Here is a 21,601-nt window from a genome sequence, read left to right as displayed (position 1 = left end):
AGAACACGACACGTGGACAACTTTAAAACCAACGCACCGGATGTAATAATCCTCACCCAACCTTGACCGTTGATCTTAAAGTTGTCCACATATCGTGTTCTACAGGTAACAAAACAAGGAAAAACAGGGATGAGAAAAGCAGAGGATTTTCATCCCTGGTCGAAGCCCATACCGATCCGGAATCGGCATCAGCGGAGATCGACACCGACCCGATCGCCGATAATTAAGTCCCTGATTCTTCGTGTCTTATGATACATATCCGTACGTCACAGAATGGCCCTATAAAACCGCAGGAATTTGTTGATTCTTTTCCACGGCGCCGAGTCAGAGTGAAAAGGCCTTTTCTCCGCTCTGGACGCAGGATCGGCAATCAGATCTCTCATCACTATAGAGACTTAGAGGTAGAGAGTACAGAGAGAAAAAAGGGAAAGTAAATTAAGTGGAGCAGACAAAGAAATGAGAACCGTACCATTTGGTATCTCTGCATCTCCATTGCCCACCTTACTCAACCCCAACATAAGCAACCTCACCAAAACAGCCTCTCTCCACTACAGGAAGCAGCTCCCTGCTTTCCCAAGCTTTGTGGATGATGGTCCAACCTCTCGATCTTCGTGTCTCTGCATTTCCCCGCGATCAGGTATATCTAAACTCGTCTTTAGGATTTCTTTCTCCTTCTTTTTCGAAATCTTTACTTGTACCTTCTTCTCTCTATTCGGATTTCCTCGATAATTGGTTCACTGAGCTAAATTTTTTATGCTGAATATGGGAATTCCCCGAGGCATAGCTCTGTAGGTTTATGAATCTAAACAATTTGATATAAATCTGTTTCTTAATGACGGAAATTTAACGAAATTTGCTGCAAGATTTGAGAAAAAGCAATGCGTTACGAGGTCTCTATGCTTTTTCAATGAGTTGACCAAATTCTCGGTGTAGGAATTTCCAGAGCCAGTGAAGCGGTTGAATTGTTTCCGACGGTCTGTCCTGAGATTGTGGTACGGGAGGCGAGGTTGGAGGACTGTTGGGAAGTGGCCGAGACTCACTGTAGCTCCTTCTTCCCCGATTACTCCTTCCCTTTAGATTTGGTCCTCAGAGTTGACCGATTGATGGCCATGGTAACGGGGTTTTCTCCCACTGGCTCTAGAAGGACGTGTCTTGTTGCCGATGTTGGCGGTTCCGTGGATGATGATAACTTCTTCGGCGGTGCGGAGGACTTCAAAGCAGGAGGTTTCGAAGGGAAATTCAGCTTTGATAAGGGATATGTCGCTGGGATATTAACAATTGACACTGCGGCTGACTTCCTTCCGCGCAGAGGACCACTCCGCCAGAGAAGGTGAGTTATCTTCTTTTCTTTCCCGTGACTCTCTTTGGAACCTTAATCTCACTATCAGATGCTAGTGGTTTAGATGAAGCGTTTATCTTTGACGGAAATCTTACATGCTTGCCTGATTTTAGCTTTCCTTATTAGGCCATTGTTGATTCAAAAATTATGTTCCTGCTGGTAATCTCTCTAGTCTCTACTCTGTCTGTGTCTCCGATATGACATGTTTTGTCCAATTAGCTCTCATGTATATCACAAATTAATAGTTATTTACTTTATTTCAAACCCTTGCATGATGCCTGAGAACTTCCCAAGGGGGCTCCTCGAATTAAGAGCTCTTCTAAATTGTGGGTTCCATTCCATTCTACCCTCAACATTTTCTTGAACACGGCGGTGTTTAGGAAAAAGGTCACCAAGACTTTCCCTTCTGTAATAATCATCTTCCCACGTGTTGTCATGACGAGCCACCATATTGTTTGTTCAGAAAGCCACATTGTCACAAGACTTCATTGCTCCCTTTCATATGCAAGCTCCATGTGGATGAAAACACTGTCCTCACCTCCCAAGACCAATATAGGGTTCCATTTTTTTTGTTGTATTACTTCCCTCCATGCAGTTCTCATTCTTAAAGAATTGCACAGCCCAGGATACGGTTGCCGGAACCAAAGAATATATATGACTTAAAATTTTAATTTGCACACCTCTTTCCAATCCACTAAGCTATACTTTGTTTATCTTCCTTTCCTTCCCAAAAAAAGGCATCCCATTGAAGTTTCTACATCTCACCCGCATTGATACCAGCATGCTATATAGTCTTGCTTCAAGATATGTTACTTCCTCTTTCCTGGAGAAAGCCTTTAGTCTCTTTCATCTCCTTAGAGAGTTTGACTGAAAACAGTGCCATCCATGTTTACTTTCAACATGCTAGGTTATTTCCAATTGAATGTTTTCAATGAAAGATTCATAATTCGTTGGACCAGGTGTTCAATAATTCATATGGTCAGTATAATGGATCTCTATTCTTTGCTGAGACAGAAAACCTAAATTATCTTCATGTAATGTCATCCTGCCATATTTTAACTATCAAATAATACATTCTGCTTAGGTTTATAGGAATTGATTGATTGCTGTGAATTGTATTGATGGCTGTGCTGCTGGGTTCCCCATGAGACCAAGCTTCATTTGATAGCATCGGAAAATTCATTTTGATTTCTGGCTATTTTCTAATTTTCAACCCTTTGAAATCTGACCAATTTTGCTATACATACAAAATGCCAAGTTTCTCAGACATTCCAAGAGAATTTCAAATTTCAAGGTTCTTCATTTGATAGCATTGAAAAGAATTGAATGTTAGAAGTTTGAGACCGAGCATGAAATTTGGATGCAGCATCATCATGTAAACATTGATGTATCACCTTCACTTCAGTACTGATGGTAATTCTTGACTGCACACTTCTGCTGGCACCTTCTTGTTCTAAGTTTAGTGATATGTCTTTTTACATTTTAACATTTTTTCATATGCCTGAATGAATCTTGAATTGGTGAAGGAATTGATTTGGTTAATAAACTCTGCATTTATTGTTTGACACGAGGAATTCCATACCCTTTTTGAGGGGAGAAATTTGAAGAAGTTGAATAATTTTGGTTCTAACACATAGTGCCAGCATGGCTTCTTTGTTAGGAGTCAATGAACAGAGAGAACTGCAACATAATAGTTATAGTACATTTGAATGTGAAATTGATTGATAAAAATGCATTGTCATGAAAAATTGATGACATGTTTACATGAGACTTGATTCCCAATGAAAACATATCAGGTGTCTAATTTGAAATCTCTCACATGCTCATGCAGTTGTCACAATAGATTATAAATGAAGAACCAAAACCGCTACCTACTGTTATGTGTTCTTCAGACTCTTTGATCTATCATCTCTGGTATGATGATGATCTTTTACTGTTGAATATCAGCTAATGGGCCAAGAAGCATCCAGAATATATTTATTTATGTGTGTGTATGTTTGCCTTTTTGTCATTTAATTTTCATACATGTGGACATGTTTGTATGAATGCAACCCCACCCCCCGCCCACAAAAAAATAAAATAAAATAAAAACACGTAAGTCTCTGTTTGATAATATTTGGGAAAACTGTTTTCTTGTTTTGAAAAAGGGAAGAACATTTGTCACACGATACAAGTTTGGTAATACCTTTGGTTTGAAAAACTGTTTTGTTTTTGGAAACAAAAAAGGGCATTTTTTTTTTCAAAAAATACTTTAAAATATAAACCACCCAACCTTATTTCCTCTCAAGTCTCAACCCCCTCGCCCCTTTCTCTCTCTCTCTCTCTCTCTCTCTCTCTCTCTCTCTCTCTCTCTCTCTCTCTCTCTCTCTCTCTCTCTCCTGCCCCCGCCCCAAGCTTTGGGGTAGGCTTAGGATTGGGCCTGTGCCTGTCGAAGCCCCCATGGATCAGTTGTGCTGGGCTGAGCTTGCTTTCCAAAACTTGGAATCAAATTGAAAATTTTACATGAATATTAAACATTTTTTTTTTATCAACAACAAAAGTGGAAAAACAAAAATTGGCACGACTCTCTCAAGTGACTGGAGAGGACCCATGTTTGGCAAACAACAAAACAGTTCTCTCTTTGAAAAAAAAAAGAAAGGGAAGGAAAAACATTATCAAATGGGGCCTCATATAATGAGGCCAGGATTCTCTTTGGATGGAACTTGCTTGCATTCCTATTAGAGGATTTCAATATGTGGCAGCTGATATGGCAAGAATCTCTTCCACAAACAAAATCACTGGCAAGTTCTAGTTCTAAAGGACACTGCTAGATGTCCAAATGAAAGCTGAATACTTTTTTTTTTATCATACAAGTGGCAAAGTCTGTGTGTTCTTTAACATCTTTCTCACCTCGGACATTAAACAATTTCTTCAGGACTGGCATTGCATACATCTCAAATGTTGCAGTACGTGAGAGGGATCGGCGCAGGGGGATAGCAAAGAGGCTTATAGCAGCAGCAGAGGCACAAGCAAGGAGCTGGGGTTGTCGTGCCATGGCACTGCACTGCGATGTGAGTAACCCTGCTGCTACTCATTTGTATAAAGGTCAGGGATTCAAATGTATAGAGGTGCCAGAACGAGCAAAGTGGCCCCAACCCAAGACCTCACCAAATATCGAGTTCAATTTCATGATGAAGCTACTAACCACCCCAACACCGACTTGACTCATTTTTGCAGAGTTAAAATATAAAAAGAAAAAGATTATTTTGGGTTAGCTTCTGTATATATGTATGTAAACTATTGTCGAGGAACTACATCTAATAGCTTTGTAAAAGAATGTTGAATGATATGTTGTAGGGCTTCCTTTGATATGTAAATGAATGTTGTTCGGTGTTTGTCTCAGCTTCTTCAAGCCACATTAGTGCATTCACATTGATCTTTCATTGTTCATGGATAGCTCTCATATTTTATTGCTAATGAAGAGGTGATATGCTGATATGCTGCTTTTCCTTGACCCACAGCAGGGTTGGGCAATGCTTGCCATTTAACAGAGTGACATCCAAGTTCTTCTACAAAAAAACTGAGACTACTCTGATCATGTTCTATCGTTTCAGGCAAGCATTGATGCATATTACTAAAACGACTCTTTTGGCGGCATCTACTATGATATGGCCCTTTCCCCTAGAAAATTTCCTTGCAGAAAAATTCCACTTCCTCCTAATATGAGATAGGAAATGAGAAAAGAAAAATTGCAGCTTCCTATTATCTATTGCTTTTTAAGACGGAAGGGACGTAGCGGCACTCAGAGAACACTTGTTGGGAGATTCTTCTTGCAGCCAGAAATGAATCAGGTGATCAATTGCGTGGTTGGGTTGAAGAATCCGATCGACGTGGATGCCTTAAGGGCACAATCAACGATTCACTCAGTTACGGGCTTGGTACAACTCTGCTGGTCTTGCACCTGCTCAGTGTTCATAAGAAAACCAACTAGTTAATGCTGCTTCGACTGCCACCCAGTCTCAAGTTACCTTTGGGGATCCCGGAGGTGTCCTTTACAGCTGAAGCCAATTCAATCACAGGGGCAAGACTCCAGACTGGCTTGTAGAATCTTGGTAAAGCCACGACGACAATCAAATTTCATTAACTTTTTACCAATACTAAAGTTCATGGGGTTACATTCTGGCCATGTCCACTCATCTCACACACCCAGGCCCAGGTCCTCTTATCCTGACTCCCTCTCTTTTCCATCATTAAATGTCTGCCCTTTTATTTCTTCCGTTTCAATTTGGAAGGACACCATTCTGATCCACTGGTACGGACAAAATTGTGCTCCTTGAATCCAAGTAATCTCAGTAGAAATTTAGATGTGTTAGGGCGCTAAAATAACACAAATTATAGTATACAGAAATTTTGCAAGTAGGTGTAAGATGGTGATTCTTTTCATTCTTTTCTGCAGTTCTAAAACAGGTTTCCTTTCATTCTCCCCCGTCATTCTTACACCAGTTACCCCCACTCCCATCTCTCAAAAAATAAAAATAAATAAATAAATAAAGCACACATATGAATGAGTGTGGACAACAAAAATTCGACTAACATTTGGAAGGTAAAATAGCACAACAAAGAAAAGTCGCAATATCTTGTGAATCTTCTGCCGAAAGATGGGAAACTTGTTTTTTCTAGTTCTCTGTAACTCTACAACAAGCCAGTTAAAAGTGAAGGCTACTTTGATGTGGTCTCACTAACAGGAGTATCAAAAACTCATTGAAATCTACGAAGCACCTCAACATCCACTACTCCACCAAAGGATCATCCCAGGGGAAGCATGGGAACACAGTAGGGACTTCACTGGCGACTGCTGTGTAAAGCTCTTGAATTTAAACTTGGACAAACTTGTCCAGGGCAGATGTGTCCAAAGCCACGAAATCTTTTACAGCAGCAAGCACAGCAAGTCCAAGCTTCACAGCATCCTCATTGCTTGGAGCCTGCAATATTTGTCATTATGCAAATCAACATATGTCCTATTATGCAATAGCTGGATCTTTAGACATCGTAAGAGTAGAATTTACCTCAATGTTGAGGGGCAAAACAGGGTCATGAAGAGAGAGTCTAAGAAGGAACCACCCGCCATAGCCAGAGGCCCGAACCTGTTTACACAAAGTGTGAGATATAAGGAAAGATGCAATTATGTGGTTCTCTTAAGCCATAAACAGAATTCTTCTTATAACTGTCCTATCTTGCTTATTGTTTTCCTGATAGACAAAGCCTATAGCAAGGGTTCTTTTTTTTTTTTTTTTTTTTTTTTTTTTTTTTTTTTAAGAATTTCTAATTATACAATAAATATAATATATATTTTTTTTCATATGTAGAAGATGAAGGTACACAAGAGTTTTACAGAAGGATCCACTATTTTTTTCAAAATCTGTATGTAGAAGACAACCTACTTTAATTTACTACCAGCCATTTTTCATTTAAGGAAAAGGACTTCACACCAACAAACAGAAATTAAAAAGGCTCCCTACTGTCATTTGAAGTTGAGTTTGAATTCACACAGATATCACATGCACCAGCACTTCCTGAACTGCATTTATATACTTCTGACTTACAATCAACTGAGACAATGAATATGTCCAACCACTTCATGATATGTGAGTGTTCATCATTCATCCATGTGTATTCCCAGAAGTCCTCCATGCCAACTGACATTCTTGAACACCCTCACCCCCAGGAGGGGAGGGGTGTGTATGCAGTCTCAGGACTACAAGTAATTGTTTTTCCCTATCATATAGCCTATTCGGGAGTTGATAGATAAACATACACTCAGATCACCCCCCCAGACCACCACCAGCCCCAAACGAAATTAAAAAGGAAAAAAGAAAGATTCACAGCAATTGATATTTTTCTCTATGTTGTTAGCTTACTCCCTCATAATTAACAGGTGCCTTCTGAAGCTTTGGATCTGAACAAGTTGTGTTCTCCAAGTGTTTCAGAACCGCATCTCCATATTCCCGGAAAGATCTGAAAGGAAAATTTTTAAATGAATCCACAATGCAAAAGAGCCATCTAGTTAAAAATAAGATGACCATCAAGCATACCCTCCTTTGAGATCGGGATGGTTCTGATCTATCTTCAGTCGAAGTTCAACTGCAACAGCTGGTTCCTCCAAACCCTCTACCAGATCAGTAAGAACTTTGCTGCCAGTACCCGTTCCAGAAACTCTAGCTGAAGCAAGTTTATTTAGGAGCTTGACCTGCAGCGAAAACCAGAGACGATAAGAAGGAAAATAAGGATAACAGAATTTGTAAAATGGAACAAAACCTTCATGTAGATTGTAAGGATTAGTTCCTACCATAAGGTATGCACCATCATCAAGCCAAAAGTTCTCCTTGAGGGCTCCATGGCCACTGGTTTCAATAGCCAGATGTGATTCCACATCAATAGAGTTCTGTCAACATTGTTTTAGCTTCAGTTAAGTAATGTTTCTGCAGGAAAGCTGATAGCTCTGGTGTATAAGGGAAAGGAGAAAAAAAACAAAAAAAAAAAAGGGGAAGAAAAGCAAAGTTAAAATTGAAAGCTACCCAAACGACTAAACGAGAGAGAGAGAGAGATCTACTGTTATTATGCATCAACCTTCAGGAAGCAGAAAACTACTCCAGAATCAAGGATAGAGATTAAGATATGATCTTTAAGTAAAATTAACAAAATAGAAGAGGATAAATAAAAAAGATCAGAATTCAGATTCGTACTAATTTATGTATTAGAACAAAACAATGCATCTAAAACCATCCCTTACCTCATGGTTATCTGAAGAAAATGATTCTAATATCATTCATACTTTTTTAATAAAACAGTGAAAGGCATTTCTGAATATGTTTTCATAACATCTGTACATGAATTCTTACCTATCGCATAAATCTGTATAGTCATTAACAAAAAAATTAAAGACTGTACAGTGGAGTTTAAGCATGTATAATTGACCAATGGGATACCATACCACATATCCTTCATTACCTCAAAGCATCCGTCCACCAAGACATTGTCTTCTACAACCTATACATACAGGCGTAATTCTACCAAGCCATTCTCATTTTGAAACCTTACTTGAGGTAGACTATTATTCATGGACTTCCAGTCGATAAGCAAAGTAGCAAACCTCTATTTTCATCCATTCCTCAAATCATTTACAATATAAGGAACACAAGTATTCAGAAGCTTAGAAAAAAAGAGCTGAGACTTCACACCACACCCCCCCCCCCCCCCCCCCCCACCAAAGAAAAAGAAAAAAAAAAGAGAGTTAAGAAGTAGTCATAAAACACGAGAACCATAAACCTTCCCAGGAAAATCAAATAAAACATGTTTGAGTAAGAAACAGTCTAGAGCTCATGCATGAGTAGTTGAATGCAAGTGAAGTAAAAGAAAAAATCTCACCAAGCGAATTCCTTCATCAATGACATTTTTGTACCCTCTTTTGAACCGGTGGTGTTTTCCTCCTTCAGACATTATAATCAATGAGAATAAAAACATAATCCATCAGAAAAAATGGAATATTCTTATATTTCAGTTCCTCACCAAGTGTCTTTTCAATAAATGTAGTTAACCCATCTGACGTCACGCTGTCGGTGACAATAGTTGTTCCTGGATGCTACATTTGAACACAATAGAACAAAATATTATTAAACATTCAGACGAGATTTAAATGTCATTGTCACCGAGGACAGATGCATCAGGGAGAAATCTTACTTCCTCAAGAACAATGGCAGACATCAAAGCAATTAGGCGGTTGCGGTTGAACTCATGACCTGAAGAATCTACAGCAGCAGATCTAAAAGAAACAGATTTTTTAGAAAAAAACCTTATATGCATATTAGATGAAACACATGATCAGAAGAAACCATCACCTGTCAACATCTGTATCAAAAATGATGCCCAAATCAGCCTTGTTGTTAAGAACTGCCTGGGTTATGGCTCTCATTGCCACTTTATCCTCTGGGTTAGGAATGTGATTTGGAAATAAACCTGATGCCAAAAATCAACTTTTTAGATATGACATCTCTTAAAAAAAATAATGGCTCATAAGAAGTCAAAATTCAGAAATTACCATCCGGCTCTAGAAACTGACTGCCAGTAGTAATAGCTCCTAGAGGTTCAAGAACCTTTCCCTGAGAAAAATTAAAATAGATCAACCATAGTTAAAATGTATAGAGAAGGTTCAACATCCCTGCTGTTCCATCCATTCAAAGTTTTTTGCGTAGCAGTTAACTAAGAAGTTCATGCAGTAGTTTCATGTATGTCTGCAGGGACTATTTTTTTATGGAAGTATAAATTCTTCGTTCAACTTGATTGCAATACAAGAAGATATCGGCTTTTTTGGAGAATATTTAAATAGGTTCAGTGCAAACTTGTAGAGATTCAGGTTATACGATGAACAAACACAAATTATCTAATTACTGACCAAAATCACCAATGAACATTTATAGATCAAAGAAGGCCAACAAGGTCCCTGATATGCTATGAAAAGGGGAATCAAAACATGTTCCACAGGAAAATCACTTCTAAATTGCTATGTATCATACGATCTCATTGAGGTTAAACGTTAATCTCAAAGAAAGCTTCGATGTCTTCAATAGGCACAGTATAGGGAGTAAGACATACGGAAGGTTTAAATGCAGGGTATGCCTATCCGAAAATTGGATTCACTGTGCTGATGAATTGAAGCAGCACATCCAAGATCCCAGATGGACCTAAACCAAAATTCGTTGGATCATGACCTTCAAAACTAGGGTCTAGATGGTATAAAGGTAGTCTGCAAAAGAGTTTCAAAAAGAATTAAAAAGAAAATAACAACCTAGGCAATGCACTTACGGGTTTGAATCACATTTTATAATAACTCTATAAAGCAATAAAAAAATATTTCATTTCTCCATCAAGGTAAATTAAATCACATTGTATATAGATTCTTGGATTACCAAACTAAATGATTCTCAAGAAGAAGTCCCATCATTGATAAACTTGATCTTGGCTATAACTGCCTGAAGAAAACTCAAATACACAGGGCTCCATCTTGTCAAAAAGATAACCAAATAACTTTCAAAGGACACTAGAATCATGCAAAATGGGAAAATTTTGACCTCTAATGAGCTGGCTCAAGGAAAGATGAAGAACGTCGTATAAAAATCAAAAATCAAAGGTCAAATCTAGATTTCTAAAAATTAAAAATAGAACTTGAGGAAAGAAAATAACTAGAATTAAGAATCTAAATGTAAAGTTGACTAAACTCAACAAGCACCACTATTAAACCCAATATATCACAGTGGCCCGAATAAAATGAACATAAATGAGCCAAAAACAAGAAGCTATTTGGCCCCCTTCTTTAAGGTTATGTTTAGAAGGCAAGAAAAGAAGAACATAATAGGACAAAAGTCATAATGACACTAATGATAAGTTAATGTTCTATCTCTCCTCTTTTAAAAAAAAAATCAAATTTTTTTCTATTTCTTTTCTTGCCTTCCAAACATAGCCTAATAGTATGATCAACCTAGGCTTCACTGATCCAGTACCTGCCACATAATTTCTTCAGATTAAAAGGAAAAAAATTAGCAATTCAGCTTCATTGATTCAGAATGAACATGGACTCTTAATCATGTTCCTAGGTCATTCAACTCAAACAACTCCTCACATTCACTAAATCCTCGACTTCAGATCTCAACATGAAACAAAAGCCAAGTCCACCAAAGCTCTGGTCCATTATCAGTGATAAACAGGCCACCACCATGCAGAAGGCCAAGAACTAAGCCACAACTTTGAGAAGATGCCTTCAGCCTTCCCAATCTGCTTCATCACAGATGATAGTCACAGATGATATTTTTTAGGCAACTTATAATTTATTGGTGCTCAGAACTAAAACAATGTAGGCACCTTCATTGGAGGCTGCAACTCAGTTTTTAGGCCCACAAGCTGGATAGTAAGAAAAAGTGTTACCAACAAACTTTTAACGAATATTTCAGCACTACGAAATGATTTCATGTAGGCGACCTTAATAAGTTGGGATTAGTCTGAATTGAGTTGACTTATGAAATGATTTTATGTGGTCGTGTATGTGTAGACCCTTCAGTCCAAGAGTTCAATTTGAGTGTTAAGATTAAGATAAGAAATTCATAATTTTATCATTGAGAATAAGATAAGAAATAAACTTACGGCAAAAAAACCTCCTGCTCCATTGCCCGCATCAACAACTATATGAAAACCCTCCAAGGGCTTATCTGAGAGTAGAAATAAAGAATAATTATGAGCACAATGGAGATAGATCACAGACAACCTAGATACCAAAGAGGATATTAACAGATGATATTAACATATTAGTAAGAATAATTATGAGCACAATGGAGATAGATCACAGACAACCTAGATACCAAAGAGGATATTAACAGATGATATTAACATATTAGTTGGTAAAAACAACAAGAATAATAGTAATAATGAGAAAAATTGTCTTTAATATCCCATACTGACCAGCTGGCCCCAGTCAAACCAACTGACATAGTGACCAGAGACTTAATGATTCAATCTGTTTCAGATGTGAATGTGCACAACTCACCTAGATTGAACTTTCCAAGTGGTTCTTCTAGCCAGTTGAACTATTGACAAATATTACTAGCACTCTATTTAAGGAAACACAGAGATTTCTGGCACTAGTGGTAACAGAATGGTTTCCAGCACCATTGATAATTTTAGCCACATGGAAGAATTATTTAGTCAGTCTCACTGTTGACTGATGGAAAATTCTCTGAACTACCTACTTGTCAAAATTAGTGGCCATCTCAACCATATAGTTCACCATTTAAAAGGTCATTCCAACAGTTTCTTTAATGGTCAAAATTCCTAAAAAAAAATGTGTTTTTGAAACAATTTTCATAGAATCATGCCTACACATGGTGAAATAGGATTGAACATTTGAACTGCAAATGACATGATCAGATGAAGACAAGGACATGTCTGCAAAATTTGAGCCCTAACAGAAATGTTGAAGGATGATGGGTAAAATGGAGAACCCAAATGGAAAACATGAACCTAATTCACAGCAACTCTCTTAAAATACTATAACTATCTAATGAAAAAAGGGGGGGGGGGGGGGGACTCCCTTGAAACATTTATTTTCTATTAAATGATTTGGAGTGAGAAAACAGTTGGGAGTTTTGTCAATAAAGAAAATAATTTATTTTTTTCATCCATATTATTAGAACCAAAGACATGCTCAGGCAATGGAATGACCAATAGGTCGATCCAGGTTACAAAACAACTGCTTATTACTTCAAATTCTTGAATCACTTTACTACATCTATCAGAATATTACCGATATTCCCTGCAGTTTTGCGAACTGCCTCTACAAGATCAGAAGTGTAAACAGACATGTAGTCCACCCTTTTTATAAGTGCAGAAGCTGACTGTTCTGAGGCTCTCAAACCTTCAGCTGAAAATTTATCATAGATACTTGCAGCACGCTCCAAGATATCCATAATGTCACCTTTCCCCAGTCCTCCAGAGTTTGTGAAAAACTTAAATCCATTCCTGTTGTACGGAAGATGACTAGCTGTTTGGAGAAATACATCTCAGTTAAAACAAATCTTGGTTGATTGATCCCACGGTCAAAAAAAAATCCTTCAAAAAGCCATAGAACGAAGAAATTACAAAAATGGGTATGCCAAGTGATAGCTGATCATTTCATAATAAAGAATTATGTCTAACATAGTATAATTGGTAGACAGTTCTGATCAAGAATGCCATATTATTGAGCACCCAATCTTACAATATGCTACTGAAACCAATAAAGATGCTGCAAGATACCTGTTATCATTATGGATCCATCAACGGGACATAAAAACTCTTCATCTTCCGTAACTGTGCTGTTAAACATTGCAGGTGTAGACGCTAACCTACGACAGAGGAATCAAATACCCAGGGTCCAGTTATAATCAGTAACAAGTAAGAGCAGAAGTATACTTGAAGATATCACTTGTGATCACTTAAGAGACATGAAAAACAAACAGTATCCAAAACAAATAATGAATAATTATGCAAATCACTAACCCAAACTGAATAACATCCAGGCCAGCATAAATAATTCCTCGAGAAACCGCATCCTGAAAATTGGACAATCAAACTTTTAGAAGAAGAAGAAGTTAATGAGTTCATGATTAACTCTAGATTTATTCCATCTAGTCTTATTCTTCCATAGCTCCAAGCCCAACCCTCCAACCATAAGAAGTAGAGAGAAACAGCTCCTTCTAGAAATTAAATCAACTTCTATTCCCAATATCATACATTTTATTCACTTGCATGTGTATGTATAACAACTTTCCTACTTATAGAAAAAGAAAAGTTAGAACTAACAACTAGAAAGACACACATACTACTGCCATTCTGACTAACTAAAACCCAACTATATAAGTAACATATATAACCTTTAACTAAAAAAACTGTTAAGTTATGCTTGTAATACCACAGTCCACAGTGGTATTATTGTCTTGTCCCTGCGGTAGTCATTACTCATTACTCATTAGTTCAGTGGTGTTATGTTTCTATTAGCTATAGTCGGTAATTTCCTATTTGTTCTCTAGTTAGTTAGTATACTTGTAATATTTGATTTATCAATAGAAATTATCAATTGTTATGCTCACTTGGCAGTCTCGTCTTCTCCTTATTGTGATTGCTGGTTTTAGGTTCTGATCTTGTCGCATGGTATCAGAGCACTCTTAACCAGTGATACAATCACCTACGAGATTGTTTTAAGAGTCTCTTTAAGGATTATCCTTGTGGATGCAGCAGCCTATGCTGCCTTTGATTAAGCTTAGGCCCTAGTGACATTGATATGAAGATTAACTAGGGTCTTTCTCCATCAGCTATATTCTACTTGCTTTCCATGGAAGCATTCAATCAAAGGAATTATTTTTCTACAAATACAGGCTAATGAAACTTTGTTCTGAAGTTTGTAAGGTCCTTTGACCATTATATGAGGCTGATCCAAGGTTTTAATTGTGCCTGATTTGTTCTGGTGGTACCCTGTTTTCTGCAGTTTTTTGGTCAGTGTTGCATCTGCAATCTCTTGGGATCAGATCAGCTATTTATTCTAATTTTTTAGGATTGGTGGGCTTACTCGATCCAGGTTTGGACCTGATCTGAACTTTTGATATTGTGATCTTAATTTTCTCCTCAGTACTCGCTATACTCTGTTTTGGGCAGATTTATTACCATATCACTCCTCACCAGTACATCTGTTAGTGTTTTCTGCATTTATCTTAATCATATCAGAGGAATCCCTCTCCTACTCCTAGCCATATCAATGAACCATAAAATGTCCATTTCTAATTCTGTCCTCAATGTAGATTGAAGGAGGGAGCTCAGATGAAAACTACTCCATTTGCAGGCCTAAGTTCTAGACTTTAAACAGATCTCATTCCTTGCACAAATACAAATACACAAGAAAGATTTCCAGTTTGCAGCTCAATGGAACATTAGAGAAAAGGTAGGGAGTTGGTAATAGTAACACTATTCAGTAGAGACAGCATCATATGCAACTTGTTTCCTTTGAAGGACCAATAAAATATTAACCTACATGAGTATCTTCAACCCCAAGGTGAGTTTCACCTAAAAATGAACTGTTAGTACACTTTTGGCTCCACATAACTAATTAGCACTTCATAAATTTTTTTTCTCATTATGCCCCAGTTAGTGGTGGAAATGGTGACGACCAGAAACACTACAACTAATAATAGCGGAGATAAGGAGGAAATTTATTAGGAAAACTAAAAAGTGAAAAGAGGGAAGGACCATATGAAGCATTGCATGGATTACTTGGAGTATGAACATCAAATACTACCAAATCAAATTATCCCAATACAAAAAGAGCAACCCAGTGCACAAGGATCCGCTACTGCAAGGTCTGGGAAAGGCAAATGTACAGCCTTACCCCCTGCTTCACAGGAGAGGCTGTTTTCAAGTTTTAAACCTGTGACCAACATGTTGCGATAGTGCAACTTAACCATTGCGCCACAAGCTTGCCCACTATATCATCTCAAATTTGATATTCAATACATCAGGAACAAAACTACCTGTAGTTTTTGTGCAGAAATCCGAGAATCATGGCCGATTGAGACTTTCAAACGCCTAGATGCATCTGCTTTCTTTTTGTTTAACAACCATGCAGCAAAGGCAGCAGCTATTGCTTCTGTAACTGGCTCGGTGAGGTTAACAGGTTCTCCTTCAACACCAGCAACAGCAACACCCCGAATATCGCTGCATGGAAAAATATTAGTCATCAAAATCCATAATATGCTCATTCCAAAAAGTTATAAGTCTTGTTCAAGTAAAATTCGCTGATGTAGATCCATGCTATGGGCTAGGCTATCACAGGAGAAAGCCTAGCCCAAGTAGTCACTATCGCCCCGCTTAAATAAGGGAATTTAAGTGATTAAAATAAGGGCACACTGGGCCCATCGATTTACATTTAATTAATTAAGTTGTTATTTAATTTAATAAGGCCCATGGGGCCCATCGATGTACTCAGCTCATGAGAGACTTTTAGTTAGTGAATGTTAGTTGCTTACTCCATGTTGGAGTTCTAGTTCTAGTCCTAGTTGGAGTCCAACTCCTATCACGTAATGTCTAGTCCTAGTTGAAGACTAGCACCTAGTCATGTTATGATTGCTATTCTGCCCTCTTTATATAGAAGAGCTAATGTACTCTAATTCCTCAGATTTGAAACAAGAAAATTGCAGTCAATTGCTTAAAACAGTTGGGATAGCTGTGAGTGAGAAGCCCAAGCCGAGATAGCCCTTCTCCCTCACTTTTCCTTTGTCTTTTAATTCAGTTTCTGTTCATTACTTGCTGTCCCTGTTTACTGTTATTGTGAAGAGCTAAGAGAGTTTCAGATCTGTCCAAGGCATCAATACCAGAATCGATGCACACGCATGAATTCTCCACTCTTGTGACCTGCGATCTCTCTCCTCTCCCCTATTCTGTAATCTGATCAGGGAGCTACTGTTCAGGGGTGTTCTAGGCCACTGTAGGACCACTCGGTCTTCTTCTTGAAGCTGTCCAGATAGTCCAGTTGCTGTCTCTGCAAAAGTCTTCCAGATTCTCTCTCCTAGGTGTGAAAATCAAGAAGATACATAACTCCAAAACCAGCTGACAGAAGTCTATCATCTTTGGGGGTTTTTGTACCCTTGGTGGGCCCTATCTTCGACCAGAAGCCCAGCTCCAACTGAGCTCTCCAAGCTCAGCCGCATGTCCCTCTCTTGGACCCTGTGCAGGTCATTTTCTCTCTCCTATTGTCTGAGTTCTTTTTCTGGTTTTGGTAGCTGGTTTTGCTTGTACTTGTTGGGAATATTTCTAATTTATATCGTCTTCATTCTCCTAGTCTATTTCTGGATACTCTAAAGTTAGTCTTGAGTTGTTATTTGGGGTTATAAACTGCTGGGGTAGTTTACTTGTAACCTACTTCTGCATTATTCGCACTCATCAATAACCCAAACATCAGTATTTTTGGCTCTACACAGAACTACCACACAAATAAAGTATACACTGCATCAACTAATAGTAGAAAAAAAATCAATAGTTCATGGCCATATGACAAAATTTCTTGTCAGCATCACGATTATTATCATCAATGGCAATACCACAGTCTGATGCATGAACAACTACCACATCATTTCTAACACCCCCCACAGGCAGGCAGGCAGGCAGGCACACACAAAATAAAAATAAAAAACTGACAACCACAACATAGTAGTCATCATTAGTTCATGGCCATATGATTTTCATAGGATTTCTCCTGAATCTGTCCCATTTTGAGTCAGACCTGAAGAATTTTAATTACTCAAAATCTAACCAGTGAATCCGACTTACATTTTTGGGATTGAATGAGCCAACCTAGATTGACACTCGAAAAGAAGTTGAGATGGATCTAAGTGTCTGATTTTGTGCAATTGAATTTCTCCTATTTCTTGAATTTTGAGTTTCAGATTTGAATCTTCTTTGATTGTGATTAATCCAGCACTTAAATCTCTGTTGTATTATGAGTATCATCCATTTTAAATGTTAGTGAGTGTTGGTTCAAGTTTGACCTTCCTCTGAGAAGGTTGACTTTCTGATTTGGGTGACTTGAGATCCTGCAAGAGGGATGTTTAGCCTGAACCTAGGGTTCATCCTACCTAACCCCCACCATAGGATTAACTATGGCTGTCAACAAATGAGTTTCCTATGCTTTTCATTTTTCAAAGACTAACCAATCAAATTTTGAGGCTCAAGTGAAGCTATTATGGCCTGCTTAGTCAGGCACTACATTAACAGACTATGCATAAATTCCTCTTCTGTGATGATAGTACGATACATACTTAGAAGTTTTGGACCAAATCCAGCCCATGGTGGTTTAGGCTTTTGTTCATTATGTTAAGTTCATAATTTTCTAAACCTATGTACCTAACCTAAAAGCAGGGAACCTATAAAAACTGGCTAAGCTCAACATTTCTCAGTTTGCCAACAGCTCTCTGAGTACTTAGTAAATGGCTTTTAATGTATGATAAATACCAACCATCCTACTCACCTATCTCCACAATTAAAATGTGAAGATAATATAAATGACATGTTCTGAATTACAGAGGGCAATGACATCAGTAAACAATGAAAATATGAAAAACACAATAATCATCTAATGAATAGTTTTACTATAAATTCAAATGAATACGGGCAAGAAAAATAAGATATTACATATTTTGAAGCAAATGCATAGAAGGCATTTGCTTCAAAAAAGTAAAGCAAATGCATAGAAGGCATAAATCTGTACCTTCCATTTTGAAGTTTTCGAAAATCAACCTTTTCAAGTGAAATTGTTGTGCTGCTGCTAGACGAAACAGCTGCAACATAAAAATCCAATTAGTGAAAGAGACAAGCGGTTTGCAAATGACTGTATGATACAGGTTAAAATGAATGCTACTTCTCCTGACCAAAATTGCTATGAAAACTAAACCTAAGAGACGCTAGAGAGAGCAACAGGACGGGAAAATAGTCCATGTTGCAGTTTCCAGGAACCGCATAATTTTCATGGTTAACAAAATTAAACCGTACACTAGAGATCAACCTGAAAGGTGGGAGTCTAGAACAGACCGTTGCAATAGACACTTCCGCGGTTCTCAGGGCCACTCTGGTATTTAGCTAAGGAGTGCAACTGCATGGGTAACATGCCAGTCCACGCCAATTTCCATCCTCGAAAGGAAGGTAAATTATACTTTTTCGGGGTGAAAGAGTCCCTGCGATATTGGGTGTCCAACTGAATATTCCGTTGGCAACATTGTGCCATAAAAACATTTTGGACAACCTTCCCTGATGTCACTGCATACAAATTTGCAAACTATCAGCTCTAAAGTTCATGCGGGCTAAACGAAATTTTGAAATGAAACTCTCATGATTGCTTTTCAATGGTTTGTGTTTTTTCCTGAATGTATTAGACAACAATTTACATCATGTTATATTAAGTAGAACTGAACATCCATGAGATTTAATAATATTAATGTGAAAGTATAGTAGTATCAGTAATATATTTACTTCAATCCTACGTCAGCTGCCAAAGGAAAGAGGTTGATCAACTTGGAACCACATACTGTGTCTGCACTTATTACTGATGAACATAGGAAATCCTCATTCAATGGACAGATCTTTGTCAAGCTAATGTCAAATGATCACACTTCTACAACAATGGAACGCCATAGATATAACTCAAAACTGCATTACTTTTTTTCTCTCCCATGTGCTAATGATTTCTAACACCCTCTTCTTTTTCGGTTTGCTCTTAATTCCACTGTTTATGGAACCATACAACTGTTCCAAGGAAAACCTATGAAATCAGCATCCTATCACCCTAAATAGATTGATTACAAATATCTCCAGCAGGCTTAAGGCGCTTTCAACAGATTCAAGCATTTCAGAACTCCAGAGGGAAGCATCTTTAAGGTCTAACCAAGTAACAAACCACTTTTCCCAATCAGACGAGTTCAAATTCTCAAGGTTTTCATAGTCATCTAATAAAATTGGAACGAAACATCCAACACAGGCCAGCGCCCACCAACGAAATTGTCCAAATGCATCATCTAAACGAGAATATATGTAATATATAGATCGACGAAAGGAAAATCATAGTAATAAGTTTAAAACCATATAAAAAGGCAGGGTAAGATCAAATAAGCGATTAGGTTTTACCTGCCATTGGAAAGATGGAAATTTGAAAACACGGGATCTGCGATTGCGCGAAGGCCAATCGGGGAAGAGGCAGAAGAAATGGATGAGCAGAATCTGGTAAAAGCACACTGGGAGTGGGAAGTATGCAGTCTATGAAAGTCCGGGTAGGTGGCCTGCAGGAAAGACGTACGTGGTGATTACATTCGATACTTCCAAGTCTACGATCGTTCTAGAGGAGGATTGAGGACCATGATCCACCTGTGCGCTGTGTGGTACACTGGTACCTACTTGCTCCATCACGTTGTGCGACCATCGGGTTTCGACCAACGATTCAAAACTTGAATCGGGATCCGTTTCAAGACCAACCGTTTCCAATCAGGGGTTCGGAATTTACTGTAATCGGCCAGAATCTGCCCTAAGCATTTGCGCTGTGTTTGATATGTAAAGGGAAAAAAAAGGATAGGAAAGAAAATAAAAAAATGATAAAAATTGTACTATTTTCTTTGTTTAAGAAATTTTATTATATTTTGAGTTAAAGTATATATATTTTTTCATTTCAAAATTCACCGGGGGAATAAATATATATATTTTTTATTTCAAAATTCATCGTGGGAATAATGAATTTTCTCCAATTGTCATAAAAATTCTTACTTAAAGCACAAGATATTAAAAAAAAAAAAAATGTTTCTTTTCTTTTATTCTATTATAGCCAGATAGATATTTTTTTTCCTTATCATTTCATTTTTTTTTTTCTATTTTTTTCTTTACTTCTCTTTTCTAGATTTTTTCTTTTCTTTTCCTTTCTTCTCTTGGCTACCAAACACAGTCTAAAATCTGCACAAAGATGGACTAATTCGAATAGATTAGAATTGGAATATGCCTTGATCGATTCCAACACAACCTTTTAATTTCTGATTCATCGACAACCGCACTCTTCCCCAACCAACCCTAATATCTTATGTAAGGCCTAGCATAAGTCTAGGGGTAAGTCGTTTGTTCAACCTTTCCCATAACCCATCTTATACCAGTAAAATTTTTCAACGAAGAAAATATGTTTAAGATCATATTTATAAAAGGGAAAATCTGGATATGTCGATGATATACTTAGATCTATGTCTATCTCTCTCTTCCTCCCTTAAAGTTTGAAATCTAAGTTTCAATTGAACACAAGATTTACTACCCATAATGGAACGTAAGGCTTATTGAAATGAATGCAAGAATTAAAAGAATAAAATATTTATCCCACCAAAAAAAAAACTCATCAAGCAGATTAATGATAAACACCTCTCCCCTATAATAAACCACAGGGTGATCCCCTTCCACCAATGACAATGCTGCCAAATATGCTTCTCAAAAAGCCGTTTTAGTCAGTTAGTTAGCTTATTATGCTCACTAAGGTGTGTTTATGGTAATGGATAGTCTTGAAGCAATCCCCCTATGAAGACTTCACTGATCAGAACTACTCGTTTTTTTTTTTTTTTTTTTCAACTAATGTGCCCGGGCCAGCTTACTTGCATCTTGACTAATTCTCGGGGAGACTAGCGCAGCAATCTACCACTGTGGTCTCCACTTAAATAGCAGATGGGAAATCGAACCTGAGACCGTGCGCCTATCCACACAATCCCCAATTCGCTCTAACCATCTGGGTAACCCACAGATGGGTAAACTACTCAATAAGCCACACATTTGAATAAAAGCGGTAACAACATATTATGATTAGTCCTAGAGGTTGATATTATGATTTTGAATTCTCTTATCTTGTAGGATGATTTATAGGGTTGAGTTCTTTCAGGTCATTGTCATATATAGTCAAGTTTGACTATTATTGATTGGTTCCAACTTAAGCTTAGACCCGATTTATGTCTCAGTAGATCTACACTTCCACATGGATTATGTGGTTCCTCTGTTTAAAATGCCCAACGTCTGGGTATAGTTACTCATAGTTCCATAGTCTAATGGTGTTCTTGCACAGTTCAATAAAAATGTTGTTGTGTGGATGCCTAGGGGGTGTTTGGTTCAATAAATCTTTGGGATGACATTCTTTAGAATGATAATTATTAA

The 21,601-nt window shown here is 37.7% G+C and overlaps 2 protein-coding genes across 3 annotated transcripts; one reads left to right on the top strand and one right to left on the bottom strand.

Moving 5' to 3' along the window:
- The first annotated feature begins 307 nt into the window (after positions 1–307).
- Positions 308–4,765, top strand: LOC122085877. The gene is made up of 3 exons (XM_042654477.1): positions 308–637; positions 934–1,330; positions 4,254–4,765. The coding sequence occupies exons 1-3, from the start codon at positions 457–459 to the stop codon at positions 4,540–4,542; spliced, it is 867 nt and encodes a 288-aa protein (XP_042510411.1). The 5' UTR covers positions 308–456; the 3' UTR covers positions 4,543–4,765.
- A 1,118-nt stretch (positions 4,766–5,883) lies between these two features.
- Positions 5,884–19,906, bottom strand: LOC122085876 (phosphoglucomutase). 2 transcript variants are annotated; one of them, XM_042654475.1, is made up of 18 exons: positions 19,562–19,906; positions 18,473–18,697; positions 18,153–18,222; positions 15,421–15,604; positions 13,400–13,452; positions 13,157–13,245; positions 12,666–12,902; positions 11,510–11,574; positions 9,414–9,474; positions 9,214–9,331; positions 9,056–9,137; positions 8,885–8,957; positions 8,744–8,805; positions 7,665–7,760; positions 7,411–7,565; positions 7,237–7,333; positions 6,385–6,462; positions 5,884–6,300 (listed from the first exon to the last, which is right to left on the bottom strand). In XM_042654475.1, the coding sequence occupies exons 1-18, from the start codon at positions 19,566–19,568 to the stop codon at positions 6,193–6,195; spliced, it is 1,860 nt and encodes a 619-aa protein (XP_042510409.1). In that variant the 5' UTR covers positions 19,569–19,906; the 3' UTR covers positions 5,884–6,192. The 2 variants fall into 2 exon arrangements, with proteins under 2 accessions (XP_042510409.1, XP_042510410.1); XM_042654476.1 differs by lacking the exon at positions 18,473–18,697 and having other exon boundaries at positions 19,562–19,902.
- Between the last annotated feature and the right edge of the window lie 1,695 nt (positions 19,907–21,601).

Source organism: Macadamia integrifolia, chromosome 8 (assembly GCF_013358625.1).
Source record: "Macadamia integrifolia cultivar HAES 741 chromosome 8, SCU_Mint_v3, whole genome shotgun sequence".
In the NCBI taxonomy this organism is placed as follows: domain Eukaryota; kingdom Viridiplantae; phylum Streptophyta; class Magnoliopsida; order Proteales; family Proteaceae; genus Macadamia; species Macadamia integrifolia.
The sequence above is the reverse complement of the archived record's forward strand: the minus strand, read 5'-3'. Positions and strand labels throughout refer to the sequence as shown.

Coding starts and splice junctions, on each gene's coding strand:
- LOC122085877 (XM_042654477.1), top strand. CDS start 457: ATGAGAACCGTACCATTTGGTATCTCTGCATCTCCATTGCCCACCTTA. Junction 638..933: donor CTGCATTTCCCCGCGATCAG/GTATATCTAAAC, acceptor TTCTCGGTGTAG/GAATTTCCAGAGCCAGTGAA. Junction 1,331..4,253: donor GGACCACTCCGCCAGAGAAG/GTGAGTTATCTT, acceptor CAATTTCTTCAG/GACTGGCATTGCATACATCT.
- LOC122085876 (XM_042654475.1), bottom strand. Junction 12,903..13,156: donor TGGATCCATAATGATAACAG/GTATCTTGCAGC, acceptor TTCTCCAAACAG/CTAGTCATCTTCCGTACAAC. Junction 11,575..12,665: donor CAAAACTGCAGGGAATATCG/GTAATATTCTGA, acceptor TTCTACTCTCAG/ATAAGCCCTTGGAGGGTTTT.